The sequence below is a fragment of the Ictalurus furcatus genome, chromosome 8 (assembly GCF_023375685.1).
Source record: "Ictalurus furcatus strain D&B chromosome 8, Billie_1.0, whole genome shotgun sequence".
NCBI lineage: Eukaryota > Metazoa > Chordata > Actinopteri > Siluriformes > Ictaluridae > Ictalurus > Ictalurus furcatus.
This window is the reverse complement of record NC_071262.1, coordinates 14,374,433-14,397,801: the sequence shown is the minus strand read 5'-3', so window position 1 is coordinate 14,397,801 and position 23,369 is coordinate 14,374,433. Positions and strand designations below refer to the sequence as shown.

The 23,369-nt window shown below is 40.6% G+C and overlaps 2 protein-coding genes across 9 annotated transcripts in view; both read left to right on the top strand.

Moving 5' to 3' along the window:
• ahnak (AHNAK nucleoprotein) overlaps nucleotides 1-22,016 on the top strand; it is a 42,587-nt gene extending 20,571 nt beyond the window's left edge. For 5 of the 7 annotated variants that reach the window (XM_053630960.1, XM_053630957.1, XM_053630961.1 and 2 more), the window contains one exon: nucleotides 1-22,016. This exon is cut by the window's left edge and continues 278 nt beyond it. In XM_053630960.1, the coding sequence (XP_053486935.1) occupies nucleotides 1-21,046 (21,046 nt within the window). In that variant the 3' untranslated portion in view covers nucleotides 21,047-22,016. The other 2 variants (XM_053630964.1, XM_053630963.1) reach the window with 2 other exon arrangements.
• Nucleotides 22,017-22,144: 128 nt separating this feature from the next.
• The window catches only part of klhl4 (kelch-like family member 4), a 42,728-nt gene continuing 41,503 nt past the window's right edge, over nucleotides 22,145-23,369 (top strand). For both annotated transcript variants that reach the window (XM_053630956.1, XM_053630955.1), the window contains exon 1: nucleotides 22,145-22,488. The gene's annotated coding sequence lies outside the window, so the exon portion shown is untranslated. The remainder of the gene's footprint in view (nucleotides 22,489-23,369) is intronic.

The following is a 23,369-nucleotide window of genomic DNA, read 5'->3' as shown; positions in this document are numbered from 1 at the left end:
CATAAGTAGGGTCAGTGGGCAAGAGGGTTTAGATCTTGGAGAAGGTAGATTAAGAGATCCAGAGGGCTCCTCTGAGAAGCACTGGAGTACAGCACATGTCAAAACATCAATTACAACAAAAGGAACAGAGGGAAGTGTGAGTGATTTGAGATTTAATATATATGACACTGGACTGTCAGCGGTAAAAACACATGGGGGAGAAGGGTCTTCTGAATGGATTCAACATGATAATAGCGTAAGAGGCAAAGGCTCACTCACATCAGACACAAACACAGGTTATGCCGATCTCTCAGTTACACTTGGCATAGGGGCAGATAAGGATCAGGTAAGCAATAGTGATAAAATGTTGAAAATGAAACGTGAAGTTACTATTGCAGGGACAGAAGCTGAAAAGGATATCAAAGCACCCAAGGTGGACATTATAGGTCCAGAGGGATCAGAAGGAGGAGTTAAGATGTCAAAAATAAAAGTGTCATCAATTGAAATTAAGGGTCAAAAGGCTGACAAGAGTGATGCAGACATAGGTATTCCCAAAAGTGAGGTTGACATCAAAGCAGCAAAAATAGAAATCAAGGCTCCTGGTGTTATAGACCCAAAGCTGAATTTGACATCCGTTTCAGGTTCAGAAATGGCAAAAATGGATATTAATATTAAGGGCCCTAAGGTAAAAAGGGAAGTTGATGTTTCGGTGCCAAAAGTTGAAGGCGATGTCAAAGCACCTAAAGTGGACATCAAAGGTCCAGATGTTGATATTGAGGGCCCTGAAGGTGGATACAAAATGCCAAAAATCAAAATGCCATCATTTGGATTGAAGGGTCCGAAGCTTGAAGGCCCTGATGTTGATGTTAGTCTTCCCAAAGGAGAAGTTGATATAAAAGGACCATCAGTAGATATCAAGGCACCAGAAGTTGATATTGAGGGACCTGAAGGAAAAGTGAAGGGTCAAAAATTCAAGATGCCATCCATCTCTGGTTCAAAGATCTCCATGCCAGATGTGGATTTCAACCTTAAAGGCTCTAAAGTGAAAGGGGAAGTTGATGTTTCAGTGCCAAAAGTTGAAGGGGATGTCAAAGCACCTAAAGTGGACATCAGAGGTCCAGATGTTGATATTGAGGGCCCTGAAGGTGGATACAAAATGGCAAAAATCAAAATGCCATCATTTGGATTGAAGGGTCCGAAGCTTGAAGGCCCTGATGTTGATGTTAGTCTTCCCAAAGGAGACATTGATATAAAAGGACCGTCAGTAGATATCAAGGCACCAGAAGTTGATATTGAGGGACCTGAAGGAAAAGTGAAGGGTCAAAAATTCAAGATGCCATCCATCTCTGGTCCAAAGATCTCCATGCCAGATGTAGATTTCAACCTTAAAGGCCCTAAGGTGAAAGGGGAAGTTGATGTTTCAGTGCCAAAAGTTGAAGGTGACATCAAAGCACCTAAAGTGGACATCAAAGGTCCAGATGTTGATATTGAGGGCCCTGAAGGTGGATACAAAATGCCAAAAATCAAAATGCCATCATTTGGATTGAAGGGTCCGAAGCTTGAAGGCCCTGATGTTGATGTTAGTCTTCCCAAAGGAGACGTTGATATAAAAGGATCATCAGTAGATATCAAGGCACCAGAAGTTGATATTGAGGGACCTGAAGGAAAAGTGAAGGGTCAAAAATTCAAGATGCCATCCATCTCTGGTCCAAAGATCTCCGTGCCAGATGTCGATTTCAACCTTAAAGGCCCTAAGGTGAAAGGGGGAGTTGAAGCATCAGTGCCAAAGCTTGAAGGGGACATCAAAGCACCTAAATTGGACATCAAAGGTCCAGACGTTGATATTGAGGGCCCTGAAGGCGGATTCAAAATGCCAAAAGTCAAAATGCCATCATTTGGAATTAAGGGTCCGAAGCTTGAAGGCCCTGATGTTGATGTTAGTCTTTCCAAAGGAGACGTTGATATAAAAGGACCATCACTGGATATCACGGCACCAGACGTTGATATTGAGGGACCTGATGGAAAAGTGAAAGGTCCAAAAATCAAGATGCCGTCAATTTCTGGTCCCACGATCTCCATGCCTGATGTGGATTTCAACCTTAAGGGTCCTAAGCTGAAAGGAGAAGTTGATGTTTCAGTGCCAAAGCTTGAAGGGGACATCAAAGCACCTAAAGTGGACATCAAAGGTCCAGATGTTGATATTGAGGGCCCTGAAGGTGGATACAAAATGCCAAAAATCAAAATGCCATCATTTGGAAATAAGGGGCCGAAGCTTGAAGGTCCTGACGTTGATTTAAATCTACCAAAAGCTGAAGTTGACATAAAAGGACCATCAGTAGATATCAAGGCACCTGATCTTGACATTGAGGGACCTGAGGGCAAAGTGAAAGGTCCAAAATTCAAGATGCCATCAATTTCTGGTCCAAAGATCTCCATGCCTGATGTGGATTTCAACCTTAAGGGTCCTAAGGTGAAAGGGGAAGTTGATGTCTCAGTGCCAAAAGTTGAAGGGGACATCAAAGCACCTAAAGTGGACCTCAAAGGTCCAGATGTTGATATTGAGGGCCCTGAAGGCGGATTCAAAATGCCAAAAATCAAAATGCCATCATTTGGAATTAAAGGGCCGAAGCTTGAAGGTCCTGATGTTGATTTAAATCTACCAAAAGCTGAAGTTGAAATAAAAGGACCATCAGTAGATATCAAGGCACCTGATCTTGACATTGAGGGACCTGAGGGCAAAGTGAAAGGTCCAAAATTCAAGATGCCATCAATTTCTGGTCCAAAGATCTCCATGCCTGATGTGGATTTCAACCTTAAGGGTCCTAAGCTGAAAGGAGAAGTTGATCTTTCAGTGCCAAAGCTTGAAGGGGACAACAAAGCACCTAAAGTGGACATCAAAGGTCCAGATGTTGATATTGAGGGCCCTGAAGGTGGATACAAAATGCCAAAAATCAAAATGCCATCATTTGGAAATAAGGGGCCGAAGCTTGAAGGTCCTGACGTTGATTTAAATCTACCAAAAGCTGAAGTTGACATAAAAGGACCATCAGTAGATATCAAGGCACCTGATCTTGACATTGAGGGACCTGAGGGCAAAGTGAAAGGTCCAAAATTCAAGATGCCATCAATTTCTGGTCCAAAGATCTCCATGCCTGATGTGGATTTCAACCTTAAGGGTCCTAAGGTGAAAGGGGAAGTTGATGTCTCAGTGCCAAAAGTTGAAGGGGACATCAAAGCACCTAAAGTGGACCTCAAAGGTCCAGATGTTGATATTGAGGGCCCTGAAGGCGGATTCAAAATGCCAAAAATCAAAATGCCATCATTTGGAATTAAAGGGCCGAAGCTTGAAGGTCCTGATGTTGATTTAAATCTACCAAAAGCTGAAGTTGAAATAAAAGGACCATCAGTAGATATCAAGGCACCTGATCTTGACATTGAAGGACCTGAGGGAAAAGTGAAAGGTCCAAAATTCAAGATGCCATCAATTTCTGGTCCAAAGATCTCCATGCCTGATGTGGATTTCAACCTTAAGGGTCCTAAGGTGAAAGGAGAAGTTGATGTCTCAGTGCCAAAGCTTGAAGGTGACATCAAAGCACCTAAAGTGGACATCAAAGGTCCAGATGTTGATATTGAGGGCCCTGAAGGCGGATTCAAAATGCCAAAAATCAAAATGCCATCATTTGGAATTAAGGGGCCGAAGCTTGAAGGTCCTGACGTTGATTTAAATCTACCAAAAGCTGAAGTTGACATAAAAGGACCATCAGTAGATATCAAGGCACCAGATCTTGACATTGAAGGACCTGAGGGAAAAGTGAAAGGTCCAAAATTCAAGATGCCATCAATTTCTGGTCCAAAGATCTCCATGCCTGATGTGGATTTCAACCTTAAGGGTCCTAAGGTGAAAGGGGAAGTTGATGTCTCAGTGCCAAAAGTTGAAGGGGACATCAAAGCACCTAAAGTGGACATCATAGGTCCAGATGTTGATATTGAGGGCCCTGAAGGTGGATTCAAAATGCCAAAAATCAAAATGCCATCATTTGGAATGAAGGGTCCGAAGCTTGAAGGTCCTGACGTTGATTTAAATCTACCAAAAGCTGAAGTTGATATAAAAGGACCATCAGTAGATATCAAGGCACCAGATCTTGACATTGAAGGACCTGAGGGCAAAGTGAAAGGTCCAAAATTCAAGATGCCATCAATTTCTGGTCCAAAGATCTCCATGCCTGATGTGGATTTCAACCTTAAGGGTCCTAAGGTGAAAGGGGAAGTTGATGTCTCAGTGCCAAAAGTTGAAGGGGACATCAAAGCACCTAAAGTGGACATCAAAGGTCCAGATGTTGATATTGAGGGCCCTGAAGGCGGATTCAAAATGCCAAAAATCAAAATGCCATCATTTGGAATTAAGGGTCCGAAGCTTGAAGGTCCTGATGTTGATTTAAATCTACCAAAAGCTGAAGTTGACATAAAAGGACCATCAGTAGATATCAAGGCACCAGATCTTGACATTGAGGGACCTGAGGGAAAAGTGAAAGGTCCAAAATTCAAGATGCCATCAATTTCTGGTCCAAAGATCTCCATGCCTGATGTGGATTTCAACCTTAAGGGTCCTAAGGTGAAAGGGGAAGTTGATGTCTCAGTGCCAAAAGTTGAAGGGGACATCAAAGCACCTAAAGTGGACATCAAAGGTCCAGATGTTGATATTGAGGGCCCTGAAGGCGGATTCAAAATGCCAAAAATCAAAATGCCATCATTTGGAATTAAGGGGCCGAAGCTTGAAGGTCCTGACGTTGATTTAAATCTACCAAAAGCTGAAGTTGACATAAAAGGACCATCAGTAGATATCAAGGCACCAGATCTTGACATTGAGGGACCTGAGGGAAAAGTGAAAGGTCCAAAATTCAAGATGCCATCAATTTCTGGTCCAAAGATCTCCATGCCTGATGTGGATTTCAACCTTAAGGGTCCTAAGGTGAAAGGGGAAGTTGATGTCTCAGTGCCAAAAGTTGAAGGGGACATCAAAGCACCTAAAGTGGACATCATAGGTCCAGATGTTGATATTGAGGGCCCTGAAGGTGGATTCAAAATGCCAAAAATCAAAATGCCATCATTTGGAATGAAGGGTCCGAAGCTTGAAGGTCCTGACGTTGATTTAAATCTACCAAAAGCTGAAGTTGACATAAAAGGACCATCAGTAGATATCAAGGCACCAGATCTTGACATTGAAGGACCTGAGGGCAAAGTGAAAGGTCCAAAATTCAAGATGCCATCAATTTCTGGTCCAAAGATCTCCATGCCTGATGTGGATTTCAACCTTAAGGGTCCTAAGGTGAAAGGGGAAGTTGATGTCTCAGTGCCAAAAGTTGAAGGGGACATCAAAGCACCTAAAGTGGACCTCAAAGGTCCAGATGTTGATATTGAGGGCCCTGAAGGCGGATTCAAAATGCCAAAAATCAAAATGCCATCATTTGGAATTAAGGGTCCGAAGCTTGAAGGTCCTGACGTTGATTTAAATCTACCAAAAGCTGAAGTTGACATAAAAGGACCATCAGTAGATATCAAGGCACCTGATCTTGACATTGAAGGACCCGAGGGCAAAGTGAAAGGTCCAAAATTCAAGATGCCATCAATTTCTGGTCCAAAGATCTCCATGCCTGATGTGGATTTCAACCTTAAGGGTCCTAAGGTGAAAGGGGAAGTTGATGTCTCAGTGCCAAAAGTTGAAGGTGACATCAAAGCACCTAAAATGGACATCAAAGGTCCAGATGTTGATATTGAAGGCCCTGAAGGCGGATTCAAAATGCCAAAAATCAAAATGCCATCATTTGGAATTAAGGGTCCGAAGCTTGAAGGTCCTGACGTTGATTTAAATCTACCAAAAGCTGAAGTTGACATAAAAGGACCATCAGTAGATATCAAGGCACCTGATCTTGACATTGAGGGACCTGAGGGCAAAGTAAAAGGTCCAAAATTCAAGATGCCATCAATTTCTGGTCCAAAGATCTCCATGCCAGATGTGGATTTCAACCTTAAGGGCCCTAAGGTGAAAGGAGAAGTTGATGTTTCAGTGCCAAAGCTTGAAGGGGACATCAAAGGTCCAGACGTTGATATTGAAGGCCCTGAAGGTGGACTCAAAATGCCAAAAATCAAAATGCCATCATTTGGAATGAAGGGCCCGAAGCTTGAAGGTCCTGATGTTGATCTGAATCTTCCAAAAGCTGAAGTTGACATAAAAGGACCATCAGTAGATATCAAGGCACCTGATCTTGACATTGAAGGACCTGAGGGCAAAGTGAAAGGTCCGAAATTCAAGATGCCATCAATTTCTGGTCCAAAGATCTCCATGCCAGATGTGGATTTCAACCTTAAGGGTCCTAAGGTGAAAGGGGAAGTTGATGTCTCAGTGCCAAAGCTTGAAGGTGACATCAAAGCACCTAAAGTGGACATCAAAGGTCCAGAGGTTGATATTGAGGGCCCTGAAGGCGGATTCAAAATGCCAAAAATCAAAATGCCATCATTTGGATTTAAAGGTCCAAAGGTTGAAGGTCCTGATGTTGATGTTAGTGTTCCAAAAGCTGAAGTTGACATAAAAGGACCATCAGTAGATATCAAGGCACCAGATCTTGACATTGAGGGACCTGAGGGAAAAGTGAAAGGTCCAAAATTCAAGATGCCATCAATTTCTGGTCCAAAGATCTCCATGCCAGATGTGGATTTCAACCTTAAGGGCCCTAAGGTGAAAGGAGAAGTTGATGTTTCAGTGCCAAAGCTTGAAGGGGACATCAAAGGTCCAGATGTTGATATTGAGGGCCCTGAAGGTGGATTCAAAATGCCAAAAATCAAAATGCCATCATTTGGACTTAAGGGTCCAAAAGTTGAAGGTCCTGATGTTGATCTGAATCTTCCAAAAGCTGAAGTTGACATAAAAGGACCATCAGTAGATATCAAGGCACCTGATCTTGACATTGAAGGACCCGAGGGCAAAGTGAAAGGTCCAAAATTCAAGATGCCATCAATTTCTGGTCCAAAGATCTCCATGCCAGATGTGGATTTCAACCTTAAGGGCCCTAAGGTGAAAGGAGAAGTTGATGTCTCAGTGCCAAAAGTTGAAGGGGACATCAAAGCACCTAAAATGGACATCAAAGGTCCAGATGTTGATATTGAGGGCCCTGAAGGCGGATTCAAAATGCCAAAAATCAAAATGCCATCATTTGGAATTAAGGGTCCAAAGCTTGAAGGTCCTGACGTTGATTTAAATCTACCAAAAGCTGAAGTTGACATAAAAGGACCATCAGTAGATATCAAGGCACCAGATCTTGACATTGATGGACCTGAGGGCAAAGTAAAAGGTCCAAAATTCAAGATGCCATCAATTTCTGGTCCAAAGATCTCCATGCCAGATGTGGATTTCAACCTTAAGGGCCCTAAGGTGAAAGGAGAAGTTGATGTTTCAGTGCCAAAGCTTGAAGGGGACATCAAAGGTCCAGACGTTGATATTGAAGGCCCTGAAGGTGGACTCAAAATGCCAAAAATCAAAATGCCATCATTTGGAATGAAGGGCCCGAAGCTTGAAGGTCCTGACGTTGATGTGAATCTTCCAAAAGCTGAAGTTGACATAAAAGGACCATCAGTAGATATCAAGGCACCTGATCTTGACATTGAAGGACCTGAGGGCAAAGTGAAAGGTCCGAAATTCAAGATGCCATCAATTTCTGGTCCAAAGATCTCCATGCCTGATGTGGATTTCAACCTTAAGGGTCCTAAGGTGAAAGGAGAAGTTGATGTCTCAGTGCCAAAAGTTGAAGGTGACATCAAAGCACCTAAATTGGACATTAAAGGTCCAGATGTTGATATTGAGGGCCCTGAAGGCGGCTTCAAAATGCCAAAACTCAAAATGCCATCATTTGGACTTAAGGGTCCAAAGGTTGAAGGTCCTGATGTTGATCTAAATCTTCCAAAAGCTGAAGTTGACATAAAAGGACCATCAGTAGATATCAAGGCACCAGATCTTGACATTGAGGGACCTGAGGGAAAAGTGAAAGGTCCAAAATTCAAGATGCCATCAATTTCTGGTCCAAAGATCTCCATGCCAGATGTGGATTTTAATCTTAAGGGCCCTAAGGTGAAAGGAGAAGTTGATGTTTCAGTGCCAAAGCTTGAAGGGGACATCAAAGGTCCAGATGTTGATATTGAGGGCCCTGAAGGTGGATTCAAAATGCCAAAAATCAAAATGCCATCATTTGGACTTAAGGGTCCAAAAGTTGAAGGTCCTGACGTTGATTTAAATCTACCAAAAGCTGAAGTTGACATAAAAGGACCATCAGTAGATATCAAGGCACCTGATCTTGACATTGAAGGACCCGAGGGCAAAGTGAAAGGTCCAAAATTCAAGATGCCATCAATTTCTGGTCCAAAGATCTCCATGCCAGATGTGGATTTCAACCTTAAGGGTCCTAAGGTGAAAGGGGAAGTTGATGTCTCAGTGCCAAAGCTTGAAGGTGACATCAAAGCACCTAAAGTGGACATCAAAGGTCCAGACATTGATATTGAGGGCCCTGAAGGAGGACTCAAAATGCCAAAAATCAAAATGCCATCATTTGGACTTAAGGGCCCCAAGCTTGAAGGTCCTGACGTTGATCTGAATCTTCCAAAAGCTGAAGTTGACATAAAAGGACCATCAGTAGATATCAAGGCACCAGATCTTGACATTGAGGGACCTGAGGGCAAAGTGAAAGGTCCAAAATTTAAGATGCCATCAATTTCTGGTCCAAAGATCTCCATGCCAGATGTGGATTTCAACCTTAAGGGTCCTAAGGTGAAAGGAGAAGTTGATGTTTCAGTTCCAAAACTTGAAGGAGATCTACAAGCACCAAAAGTAGACATTGAAGGCCCAAATGTTGACATTGAAGGCCCTGAAGGAGGATTTAAAATGCCAAAAATTAAAATGCCATCATTTGGAATTAAAGGTTCAAAGGTTGAAGGGCCTGATGTAGATGTAAGTCTTCCTAAAGGCGAACTGGATATGAAAGGCCCATCACTAGATATCAAGGCACCAGAAGTAGATATTGAGGGACCTGACGGAAAACTGAAAGGTCCGAAATTCAAGATGCCATCAATTTCTGGTCCGAAGATCTCCATGCCGGATGTGGATTTCAACCTTAAGGGTCCTAAGGTGAAAGGGGAAGTTGATGTCTCAGTGCCAAAGCTTGAAGGTGACATCAAAGCACCTAAAGTGGACATCAAAGGTCCAGACATTGATATTGAGGGCCCTGAAGGAGGACTCAAAATGCCAAAAATCAAAATGCCATCATTTGGACTTAAGGGCCCCAAGCTTGAAGGTCCTGACGTTGATCTGAATCTTCCAAAAGCTGAAGTTGACATAAAAGGACCATCAGTAGATATCAAGGCACCAGATCTTGACATTGAGGGACCTGAGGGCAAAGTGAAAGGTCCAAAATTTAAGATGCCATCAATTTCTGGTCCAAAGATCTCCATGCCAGATGTGGATTTCAATCTTAAGAGCCCTAAATTGAAAGGCGATGTTGATGTTTCATTACCAAAAGTTGAAGGGGACATCAAAGCACCTAAAGTGGACATAAAAGGTCCAGAGGTTGATATTGAGGTTCCAGGGGGAAAAGTCAAGACTCCTAAAGTTGAAATGGAAGGGACCAAAATCGACCTTGAAGTTTCAGGAGCTTCAGTCAAGAAATCTAAGTTTAAAATGCCAAGATTTGGATTGAAAGGTCCCAAAATGGAAGGGCCAGATATTGATGTTAAAGTTCCAAAAGGTGATGTCACTGTAGAAGCCAAAAGTCCAGAGGGTGGATTTAAGATGCCAAAATTCAAAATGCCAAAATTTGGATTCAAATCGTCTAAAGCTGATATGCCAAGTATGGATGAGTCAGATGTAAATGTCAACATTAAAAGTCCATCTGTTGACATAGAGGTTCCAGAAGGAAAAATCAAAGGTCCTAAAATCAATATGCCATCTGTCTCAGGGCCAAATATTAATTTGCCTGATCTGGATTTTAATCTTAAAGGCCCGAAATTAAAGGGGGATGTGAATATCTCGGTTCCCAAAATTGAAGGTGACCTCAAAGCACCGAAAGTTGAAATTGAAGGCCCAGATGTGGATGTTGAAGGACCAGAGGGTTTGAAGATGCCAAAATTCAAAATGCCATCATTTGAGGTGAAAGGGCCAAAAGTTGAGGGCCCTGATATTGACTTAAACCTACCAAAAGGAGATATTGACGTCAAAGGCCCGAAGATTGATATTAAAAGCCCAGATATTGATGTTGAAGGACCAGAAGGGAAAATCAAAGGTCCAAAATTCAAAATGCCAACTTTATCGGGTCCAAAGCTCTCAATGCCTGATGTGGACTTTAATCTTAAAGGCCCTAAATTAAAGGGGGATGTGGATATCTCAGTTCCCAAGATTGAAGGTGACATCAGAGCACCGAAAGTTGAAATTGAAGGCCCAGATTTGGATGTTGAAGGAGTAGAGGGTGGTTTGAAAATGCCAAAATTTAAAATGCCATCATTTGGGCTCAAAGGTCCAAAAGTTGAGGGCCCTGATATTGATGTAAATCTACCCAAGACAGATATTGATGTGAAAGGACCCAAGATTGACATCCAGAGCCCCGATATTGACATTGAAGGGCCAGAAGGGAAAATCAAAGGTCCCAAATTCAAAATGCCAACCATATCTGGTCCAAAGATCTCCATGCCTGATGTGGACTTTAATCTTAAAGGCCCTAAATTAAAGGGGGATGTGGATATCTCAGTTCCCAAGATTGAAGGTGACCTCAAAGCACCAAAAGTTGAAATTGAAGGTCCAGATTTTGATGTTGAAGGCACAGAAGGAGGCTTCAAGATGCCAAAATTCAAAATGCCATCATTTGGGGTGAAAGGGCCAAAAATTGAGGGCCCTGATATTGACTTAAACCTACCAAAAGGAGATGTTGATGGAAAAGGCCCTAAAATTGATATTAAAAGCCCAGATATTGATGTTGAATTACCAGAAGGAAAAATCAAAGGTCCCAAATTCAAAATGCCAACCATATCTGGTCCAAAGATCTCAATGCCTGATGTGGATTTAAATCTGAAAGGACCTAAAATAAAGGGTGATATGGATGTGTCTGTTCCCAAGATTGAAGGTGATATTAAAGCACCAAAAGTAGACATTGAAGGTCCAGATTTTGATGTAGAAGGCACAGGAGGAGGCTTCAAGATGCCAAAATTCAAAATGCCATCATTTGGGGTCAAAGGGCCAAAATGTGAGGGCCCTGATATTGACTTAAACCTACCAAAAGGAGATATTGATGTCAAAGGCCCTAAAATTGAAATTAAAAGCCCAGATATTGATGTTGAAGGACCAGAAGGAAAAATCAAAGGTCCCAAATTCAAAATGCCAACCATATCTGGTCCAAAGATCTCAATGCCTGATGTGGACTTTAATCTTAAAGGCCCTAAATTAAAGGGGGATGTGGATATCTCAGTTCCCAAGATTGAAGGTGACCTCAAAGCACCGAAAGTGGACATTGAAGGCCCAGATGTGGATGTTGAAGGAGTAGAGGGTGGTTTGAAAATGCCAAAATTCAAAATGCCATCATTTGGGCTCAAAGGTCCAAAAGTTGAGGGCCCTGATATTGATGTAAATCTACCAAAGACAGATATTGATGTGAAAGGACCTAAGATTGACATCCAAAGCCCCGATATTGACATTGAAGGGCCAGAAGGGAAAATCAAAGGTCCCAAATTCAAAATGCCAACCATATCTGGTCCAAAGATCTCAATGCCTGATGTGGACTTTAATCTTAAAGGCCCTAAATTAAAGGGGGATGTGGATATCTCAGTTCCCAAGATTGAAGGTGACCTTAAAGCACCGAAAGTGGACATTGAAGGGCCAGATGTGGATGTTGAAGGAGTAGAGGGTGGTTTGAAAATGCCAAAATTCAAAATGCCATCATTTGGGCTCAAAGGTCCAAAAGTTGAAGGCCCTGATATTGATGTAAATCTACCCAAGACAGATATTGATGTGAAAGGACCCAAGATTGACATCCAGAGCCCAGATATTGACATTGAAGGGCCAGAAGGGAAAATCAAAGGTCCCAAATTCAAAATGCCAACCATATCTGGTCCAAAGATCTCAATGCCTGATATGGATTTCAATCTGAAAGGACCTAAAATAAAGGGTGATATGGATGTGTCTGTTCCCAAGATTGAAGGTGATATTAAAGCACCAAAAGTAGACATTGAAGGTCCAGATTTTGATGTAGAAGGCACAGGAGGAGGCTTCAAGATGCCAAAATTCAAAATGCCATCATTTGGGGTGAAAGGGCCAAAAGTTGAGGGCCCCGATATTGACTTAAACCTACCAAAAGGAGATATTGATGTCAAAGGCCCTAAAATTGATATTAAAAGCCCAGATATTGATGTTGAAGGACCAGAAGGAAAAATCAAAGGTCCCAAATTCAAAATGCCAACCATATCTGGTCCAAAGATCTCAATGCCTGATGTGGATTTCAATCTGAAAGGCCCTAAAATAAAGGGTGATATGGATGTGTCTGTTCCCAAGATTGAAGGTGATATTAAAGCACCAAAAGTGGACATTGAAGGTCCAGATTTTGATCTAGAAGGCACAGGAGGAGGCATCAAAATGCCAAAATTCAAAATGCCATCATTTGGGGTGAAAGGGCCAAAAGTTGAAGGCCCTGATATTGACTTAAACCTACCAAAAGGAGATATTGATGTCAAAGGCCCTAAGATTGATATCAAAAGCCCAGATATTGATGTTGAAGGACCAGAAGGGAAAATCAAAGGTCCCAAATTCAAAATGCCAACCATATCTGGTCCAAAGATCTCAATGCCTGATATGGATTTCAATCTGAAAGGACCTAAATTAAAGGGGGATGTGGATATCTCAGTTCCCAAGATTGAAGGTGACCTTAAAGCACCGAAAGTGGACATTGAAGGCCCAGATGTGGATGTTGAAGGAGTAGAGGGTGGTGTGAAAATGCCAAAATTCAAAATGCCATCATTTGGGCTCAAAGGTCCAAAAGTTGAGGGCCCTGATATTGATGTTAATCTACCAAAGACAGATATTGATGTGAAAGGACCCAAGATTGACATCCAAAGCCCCGATATTGACATTGAAGGGCCAGAAGGGAAAATCAAAGGTCCCAAATTCAAAATGCCAACCATATCTGGTCCAAAGATCTCAATGCCTGATATGGATTTCCATCTGAAAGGACCTAAAATAAAGGGTGATATGGATGTGTCTGTTCCTAAGATTGAAGGTGATATTAAAGCACCAAAAGTAGACATTGAAGGTCCAGATTTTGATGTAGAAGGCACAGGAGGAGGCTTCAAGATGCCAAAATTCAAAATGCCATCATTTGGGGTGAAAGGGCCAAAAGTTGAGGGCCCCGATATTGACTTAAACCTACCAAAAGGAGATATTGATGTCAAAGGCCCTAAAATTGATATTAAAAGCCCAGATATTGATGTTGAAGGACCAGAAGGAAAAATCAAAGGTCCCAAATTCAAAATGCCAACCATATCTGGTCCAAAGATCTCAATGCCTGATGTGGATTTCAATCTGAAAGGCCCTAAAATAAAGGGTGATATGGATGTGTCTGTTCCCAAGATTGAAGGTGATATTAAAGCACCAAAAGTGGACATTGAAGGTCCAGATTTTGATCTAGAAGGCACAGGAGGAGGCATCAAAATGCCAAAATTCAAAATGCCATCATTTGGGGTGAAAGGGCCAAAAGTTGAAGGCCCTGATATTGACTTAAACCTACCAAAAGGAGATATTGATGTCAAAGGCCCTAAGATTGATATCAAAAGCCCAGATATTGATGTTGAAGGACCAGAAGGGAAAATCAAAGGTCCCAAATTCAAAATGCCAACCATATCTGGTCCAAAGATCTCAATGCCTGATATGGATTTCAATCTGAAAGGACCTAAATTAAAGGGGGATGTGGATATCTCAGTTCCCAAGATTGAAGGTGACCTTAAAGCACCGAAAGTGGACATTGAAGGCCCAGATGTGGATGTTGAAGGAGTAGAGGGTGGTGTGAAAATGCCAAAATTCAAAATGCCATCATTTGGGCTCAAAGGTCCAAAAGTTGAGGGCCCTGATATTGATGTAAATCTACCAAAGACAGATATTGATGTGAAAGGACCCAAGATTGACATCCAAAGCCCCGATATTGACATTGAAGGGCCAGAAGGGAAAATCAAAGGTCCCAAATTCAAAATGCCAACCATATCTGGTCCAAAGATCTCAATGCCTGATATGGATTTCAATCTGAAAGGACCTAAAATAAAGGGTGATATGGATGTGTCTGTTCCCAAGATTGAAGGTGATATTAAAGCACCAAAAGTAGACATTGAAGGTCCAGATTTTGATGTAGAAGGCACAGGAGGAGGCTTCAAGATGCCAAAATTCAAAATGCCATCATTTGGGGTGAAAGGGCCAAAAGTTGAAGGCCCCGATATTGACTTAAACCTACCAAAAGGAGATATTGATGTCAAAGGCCCTAAGATTGATATCAAAAGCCCAGATATTGATGTTGAAGGACCAGAAGGAAAAATCAAAGGTCCCAAATTCAAAATGCCAACCATATCTGGTCCAAAGATCTCAATGCCTGATGTGGACTTTAATCTTAAAGGCCCTAAATTAAAGGGGGATGTGGATATCTCAGTTCCCAAGATTGAAGGTGACCTTAAAGCACCGAAAGTGGACATTGAAGGCCCAGATGTGGATGTTGAAGGAGTAGAGGGTGGTTTGAAAATGCCAAAATTCAAAATGCCATCATTTGGGCTCAAAGGTCCAAAAGTTGAGGGCCCTGATATTGATGTAAATCTACCAAAGACAGATATTGATGTGAAAGGACCCAAGATTGACATCCAAAGCCCCGAGTTTGACATTGAAGGGCCAGAAGGGAAAATCAAAGGTCCCAAATTCAAAATGCCAACCATATCTGGTCCAAAGATCTCAATGCCTGATATGGATTTCAATCTGAAAGGACCTAAAATAAAGGGTGATATGGATGTGTCTGTTCCCAAGATTGAAGGTGATATTAAAGCACCAAAAGTAGACATTGAAGGTCCAGATTTTGATGTAGAAGGCACAGGAGGAGGCTTCAAGATGCCAAAATTCAAAATGCCATCATTTGGGGTGAAAGGGCCAAAAGTTGAAGGCCCCAATATTGACTTAAACCTACCAAAAGGAGATATTGATGTCAAAGGCCCTAAAATTGATATCAAAAGCCCAGATATTGGTGTTGAAGGACCAGAAGGGAAAATCAAAGGTCCCAAATTCAAAATGCCAACCATATCTGGTCCAAAGATCTCAATGCCTGATGTGGACTTTAATCTTAAAGGCCCTAAATTAAAGGGGGATGTGGATATCTCAGTTCCCAAGATTGAAGGTGACCTTAAAGCACCAAAAGTGGACATTGAAGGCCCAGATGTGGATGTTGAAGGAGTAGAGGGTGGTGTGAAAATGCCAAAATTCAAAATGCCATCATTTGGGCTCAAAGGTCCAAAAGTTGAGGGCCCTGATATTGATGTAAATCTACCAAAGACAGATATTGATGTGAAAGGACCCAAGATTGACATCCAAAGCCCCGATATTGACATTGAAGGGCCAGAAGGGAAAATCAAAGGTCCCAAATTCAAAATGCCAACCATATCTGGTCCAAGGATCTCAATGCCTGATGTGGATTTCAATCTGAAAGGACCTAAAATAAAGGGTGATATGGATGTCTCTGTTCCCAAGATTGAAGGTGATATTAAAGCACCAAAAGTAGACATTGAAGGTCCAGATTTTGATGTAGAAGGCACAGGAGGAGGCTTCAAGATGCCAAAATTCAAAATGCCATCATTTGGGGTGAAAGGGCCAAAAGTTGAGGGCCCCGATATTGACTTAAACCTACCAAAAGGAGATATTGATGTCAAAGGCCCTAAAATTGATATTAAAAGCCCAGATATTGATGTTGAAGGACCAGAAGGGAAAATCAAAGGTTCCAAATTCAAAATGCCAACCATATCTGGTCCAAAGATCTCAATGCCTGATGTGGACTTTAATCTTAAAGGCCCTAAATTAAAGGGGGATGTGGATATCTCAGTTCCCAAGATTGAAGGTGACCTTAAAGCACCGAAAGTGGACATTGAAGGACCAGATGTGGATGTTGAAGGAGTAGAGGGTGGTTTGAAAATGCCAAAATTCAAAATGCCATCATTTGGGCTCAAAGGTCCAAAAGTTGAGGGCCCTGATATTGATGTAAATCTACCCAAGACAGATATAGATGTGAAAGGACCCAAGATTGACATCCAGAGCCCCGATATTGACATTGAAGGGCCAGAAGGGAAAATCAAAGGTCCCAAATTCAAAATGCCAACCATATCTGGTCCAAAGATCTCAATGCCTGATGTGGATTTCAATCTGAAAGGACCTAAAATAAAGGGTGATATGGATGTCTCTGTTCCCAAGATTGAAGGTGATATTAAAGCACCAAAAGTAGACATTGAAGGTCCAGATTTTGATGTAGAAGGCACAGGAGGAGGCTTCAAGATGCCAAAATTCAAAATGCCATCATTTGGGGTGAAAGGGCCAAAAGTTGAGGGCCCCGATATTGACTTAAACCTACCAAAAGGAGATATTGATGTCAAAGGCCCTAAAATTGAAATTAAAAGCCCAGATATTGATGTTGAAGGACCAGAAGGGAAAATCAAAGGTTCCAAATTCAAAATGCCAACCATATCTGGTCCAAAGATCTCAATGCCTGATGTAGACTTTAATCTTAAAGGCCCTAAATTAAAGGGGGATGTGGATATCTCAGTTCCCAAGATTGAAGGTGACCTTAAAGCACCGAAAGTGGACATTGAAGGCCCAGATGTGGATGTTGAAGGAGTAGAGGGTGGTTTGAAAATGCCAAAATTCAAAATGCCATCATTTGGGCTCAAAGGTCCAAAAGTTGAGGGCCCTGATATTGATGTAAATCTACCAAAGACAGATATTGATGTGAAAGGACCCAAGATTGACATCCAAAGCCCCAATATTGACATTGAAGGGCCAGAAGGGAAAATCAAAGGTTCCAAATTCAAAATGCCAACTATATCTGGTCCAAAGATCTCAATGCCTGATGTGGATTTAAATCTGAAAGGACCTAAAATAAAGGGTGATATGGATGTGTCTGTTCCCAAGATTGAAGGTGATATTAAAGCACCAAAAGTAGACATTGAAGGTCCAGATTTTGATGTAGAAGGCACAGGAGGAGGCTTCAAGATGCCAAAATTCAAAATGCCATCATTTGGGGTCAAAGGGCCAAAATGTGAGGGCCCTGATATTGACTTAAACCTACCAAAAGGAGATATTGATGTCAAAGGCCCTAAAATTGAAATTAAAAGCCCAGATATTGATGTTGAAGGACCAGAAGGAAAAATCAAAGGTCCCAAATTCAAAATGCCAACCATATCTGGTCCAAAGATCTCAATGCCTGATGTGGACTTTAATCTTAAAGGCCCTAAATTAAAGGGGGATGTGGATATCTCAGTTCCCAAGATTGAAGGTGACCTCAAAGCACCGAAAGTGGACATTGAAGGCCCAGATGTGGATGTTGAAGGAGTAGAGGGTGGTTTGAAAATGCCAAAATTCAAAATGCCATCATTTGGGCTCAAAGGTCCAAAAGTTGAGGGCCCTGATATTGATGTAAATCTACCAAAGACAGATATTGATGTGAAAGGACCTAAGATTGACATCCAAAGCCCCGATATTGACATTGAAGGGCCAGAAGGGAAAATCAAAGGTCCCAAATTCAAAATGCCAACCATATCTGGTCCAAAGATCTCAATGCCTGATGTGGACTTTAATCTTAAAGGCCCTAAATTAAAGGGGGATGTGGATATCTCAGTTCCCAAGATTGAAGGTGACCTTAAAGCACCGAAAGTGGACATTGAAGGGCCAGATGTGGATGTTGAAGGAGTAGAGGGTGGTTTGAAAATGCCAAAATTCAAAATGCCATCATTTGGGCTCAAAGGTCCAAAAGTTGAAGGCCCTGATATTGATGTAAATCTACCCAAGACAGATATTGATGTGAAAGGACCCAAGATTGACATCCAGAGCCCAGATATTGACATTGAAGGGCCAGAAGGGAAAATCAAAGGTCCCAAATTCAAAATGCCAACCATATCTGGTCCAAAGATCTCAATGCCTGATATGGATTTCAATCTGAAAGGACCTAAAATAAAGGGTGATATGGATGTGTCTGTTCCCAAGATTGAAGGTGATATTAAAGCACCAAAAGTAGACATTGAAGGTCCAGATTTTGATGTAGAAGGCACAGGAGGAGGCTTCAAGATGCCAAAATTCAAAATGCCATCATTTGGGGTGAAAGGGCCAAAAGTTGAGGGCCCCGATATTGACTTAAACCTACCAAAAGGAGATATTGATGTCAAAGGCCCTAAAATTGATATTAAAAGCCCAGATATTGATGTTGAAGGACCAGAAGGAAAAATCAAAGGTCCCAAATTCAAAATGCCAACCATATCTGGTCCAAAGGTCTCAATGCCTGATGTGGATTTAAATCTGAAAGGACCTAAAATAAAGGGTGATATGGATGTGTCTGTTCCCAAGATTGAAGGTGATATTAAAGCACCAAAAATAGACGTTGAAGGTCCAGATTTTGATCTAGAAGGCACAGGAGGAGGCATCAAAATGCCAAAATTCAAAATGCCATCATTTGGGGTGAAAGGGCCAAAGGTTGAGGGCCCTGATGTTGATTTAAATCTACCAAAGGGAAAAATTGATGTCAAAGGCCCTAAGATTGATATGAAAAGCCCAGATGTTGACATTCAAGGAACAGAAGGCAAAATCAAAGGGCCCACATTTAAAATGCCAACCTTATCTGGTCCAGACATCTCAATACCTGATATGGACTTCAATCTTAAAGGCCCTAAGTTAAAAGGAGAAGTGGATATCTCAGTTCCCAAGATTGAAGGTGACATCAAAACACCAAAAGTACAAATTGAAGGCCCAGATGTGGACATTGAAGGACCAGGAGGTGGTTTGAAGATGCCAAAAATCAAAATGCCATCATTTGGCCTCAAAAGTCCAAAAGGTGAAGGCCCTGATATTGATATAAATCTGCCAAAGGGAGATATTGATGTGAAAGGCCCTAATATCGATATCAAAAGCCCAGATATTGACATTGAAGGACCAGAAAGCAATATCAGAGGTCCCAAATTCAAAATGCCAACCATATCCGGTCCAAAGATCGCAATGCCCGACATGGATTTCAATCTTAAAGGCCCTAAAATAAAGGGGGATGTTGATTTGTCTGTTCCCAAGATTGAAGGTGACATTAAGGCACCCAAAATTGACATTGAAGGACCTAATATCAATATGGAGGGAGCAGGTTTTAATATCCCCAAAATCAAAGTGCCATCCTTTGGAATTAAGGGGCCAATAGTGGATTCTGATGCTGAAGTAAATGTTCCCAAAGTTGAAGCTGATATAAAAGGACCAGTCGTGGATATCAAAGGGCCGAAGATTGGCAAGGGTCTCGAAGGCCCTGATGTGGACATCCATTTGAAGGGAAAGAAAGGTAAATTGAAAGTGCCCAAGGTGAAAGGAAAGATGAAGACTGATCTTAATGTTGATTCTAAAACTGGCAATGTTGAGCTATCTGCAGACTCACCTGACTTGCATCTCAAAGGACCTAAGGTTAAGAAGCCATTGTTTGGAAAGTTACATTTTCCTGATGTGGAATTTGACATCAAATCCCCAAAGGTTAAAGGAGGTGGTTCAGTGTCTGGAAATTCAAAATCAGTTGAATTTGATTCATCACCTGGGAGTCTTAAAGCAGATATACCAGGAGTTGATATTCAGTCACCAAATGTTAGCTTGGAGGGCCCAGACATCAAAGCTAAAAAATCCAAAATCAAAATGCCAAAGTTAATGTCAGGTACAAAGGTCAAATCTGCTGATGTTGATGTCAATATTCCGAAGCTACAATCACCTGAAATGAGTATGAACCTGGGTGCTTCTGATGCTAGGTTAGAAGGGCAAGGCATAAAAGTTAAGGGCAGTTTGACAGACCCTGAGATAAAAGGGACCTTTGAAGGTAGAGTGAAGGGGCACACAGATACAGAAGGCTTTAAAGCAGAAGGATTTCAAGGTGTAGAGCTGAATATGCCAACTGCAAAGCTTAAAGTACCCCATGTAAGTTCTTCAGATAAGAAAACAGGAGAAATAGGCATGCATACAGATGTTGCAGACTCAAGTACAATAGAGTATACGGAGGGTAATGTAACCTTTCCTAAGATTAAAGTGCCAAAATTTGGAATAGCTTTGCCTCAGATAGAAGGAAGGGAGATGGGTGTGGATGTAGGGTCAGGAGAATTAACCGCTAGTGGTAATGTTAGTTCAAATCTGGAGGTGCCATGTCCAGATTTAAAAAGCAGTGGTGGGAAAGTCAAAGTCAAAAAGCCACGATTCTTTGGCAAGTCTAAAGCTAAGGGTGGAAGTGCAGCTGATCTTACCTTTCAGGGACCTGAAGTTGAAGGTACAGTTGAGGGGGGTGCCAAAGTGTCTAAAGGATTAAGTGCAAGTTCTGGGGAGCTTATAGGTGGAAAGATGGTAGAGGGGAGTTCTGGTTTAAAAATTTCACCTAAGAGTAAATCTGCTTCACTTGATCTTTACAAGAAATCAAAGCACCGTTCTTCATCACTCAGTGATGAAGGAGAACTTGCTTCCCCCTCTTCTGTAGAAGGGCATTTACAGACAGAAGGTGGTAACATTTCAATGGATGTTGGAGGGGCTAAAGTGAAAGGCAAAAAAGGAGTGCTGAAGTTTGGCACATTTGGTGGGTTTGGCTCAAAATCCAAGGGTTCATATGAAGTGACACTTGGAGAAGATAGTGAAGCAAGGATTGAAGGAGCTGGAGTTGTTTCCCCTTCCAAGAAGTCTAGAGTGTCATCATCATCTAGCAGTGATAGTGTTTCAAAGGGTGGTTTTCGCTTCCCAAGGGTTGAACTTGCTGTTTCACCAAAGAAATAATGTTACAAGAAATAATAATAAGTTGTGATATAATTAAAAGGCACTATTGTTTTGCCTTTCTATATGCTATGAATTCACATACACTCTAATGCTTTATACTAGACAGCTACTTTATAAGCCTCATCTAACTACAGTGCACTGTCATAAATGTAGACATTTTGTCTAGTTTTCCTTTTAGCATTCCAAATAATAGTCCTTTCATTTTGCTGGGGTACATGTCATGTCTTTTAACTGTAAATAAGAGAAATCTGTAATTTTCATTATCACTTGTAAATAGAAAAAAAAAAAAAAGTCTACCATCACATTTTCTATCCACTACCACAGAAATGTTGAAATGGCATATTTGCATCTGATTTTTAACACTTTTTTGTGATATGATAATTATATTTTTGTATTTGTTAATCTTTAGGGGAAATGGTTTAGCAAGCATCTGTCAAATATTATCTCTATTGTTATTTTACTGTTAACAGGATGTATGTGCCTTTCATATATTGTTTCATCAAAACAAACAAACCCAGAACATTTATTGTGTGAGATTTTATAATTTTGAAATCAATTCTGTATAATACTTAAAAGAGACAGTTCATCCAAATGACATTTTATATTTTAGATCTGTAAAAATGTAAATAAACTGCTGATACTCTTTAATAAATTGGGAATTATCCTTTTAGCACCAAAAAAACCAATAAGCCAAAATCTATACAAACATTTTTAAATAATTTATATCTGATGAGGCTGTGAACTTCCACAAATCAGTAAACCAAAACAGCTTATCAGTCATTACTCTTTTAATGTACACTTGCTGTCCCCCAGTGCACCATATCACCCCCACCTCTTCTCTCTCTCTCTCTCTCTCTCTCTCTCTCTCTCTCTCTCTCAATCTCCTTTGTCCCTGTGAATGGCTGTGCTGGAATTTGTTCATTTTTGATTCACTGTCATCTGCAAAATCAAATAAAGTATTCAGTTATCAGTGTGTATATGTATTGAATATCTACAACTATATATATATATATATATATATATATATATATATATATATATATATATATATATATATATATATATATATATAGCTCACTCATTATATTGAGGAAAGGAAAATGTTGTAAATCAGAACTTACAACTGATCTTAAAAACAAACAACATCCTAACTCACTTATGAAATGTTACGTAAGCCAAGGAAGCGGGAAATGATGCTAGGTTTCCTGATTGCTTGGACTCGACCAATAAGACCAGTGTGGAGGGAAGAACCCAGTTTCTACCGGGAGGGAAATGCTTTCTAGTCTGTGTTACCACAGAGGGATATAAAGAAGAAAGATTTACTTAAAGTGAAGAAAAGTTTATTTTCATTAGATAGATAGACATGGTGTACTATTAATAAAAATATAGGCATAGGTATAGGCTACTTACTGACAGATACATTTTCTTGTTACATTTGGAAGGTAAGACCCCTTTCCTTTTTAATAGTATCTTACTGTGTAATATGAATGACAACACATTAAGTGATTAGTAATTTATCACGTGAATAAATGAAACTTCAATGATTTATATAATTGTCTTGTTTCTGAAAATATTCAATAATGTGAAATAAAATTAATACATTTTTTAGTGTTATTTAAAAAAAAAAAAAAATCAGTGTGAAAAACGTAATATCCAGGACTTGGTTTACACTTAGTTTATTCTGGAAGATAATATAAAATATTTTGGAAAACAGTATAAAATGCATCTCTTCATTTGCAAAACATGTCCACCACCTATTTCCAATAATCACAGAGCTTGTCTTTGTCTGGCGGCAGTTCAGTAACAAAAAGCAATAGCGTTTACAGATTATATAGCATTGCTCACATAAATATTTATTACATTGAATGTATTGAATGTATTAAATAATAGACAATATATTATAGATATTTTACAATGAGTTCTGCTGCTTTTCATATGAGTATTATATAGATAACTATTTTGACTTAAATTTAAAATATTCAAGACCTATTACAGATAGATTGAATACTACAATGAATATGGAATACATCATTTTATTTAAATCATACAATTATGCCTAAATATTTTTCTAATGTAATGTGTACATTAGATGGTGTACATAGGACAGCATTTATTTATGTGAAGCACTGGTGTATCAGAAATGAACAGTTGCATTTCACTGCTCCTTACTTTCACTGTGCCTTCAGAACATAAATCATACTGTAGCATTATACAGTAGTGGTAAAAATGCCATACCTTGCTCGTATAAAAAAAAAAAGTATGATTTAAAAAAGGCATCGAAGATGTCTCTTTCTCTGGAACAGTATTTTTGTCTGTTCTAGTT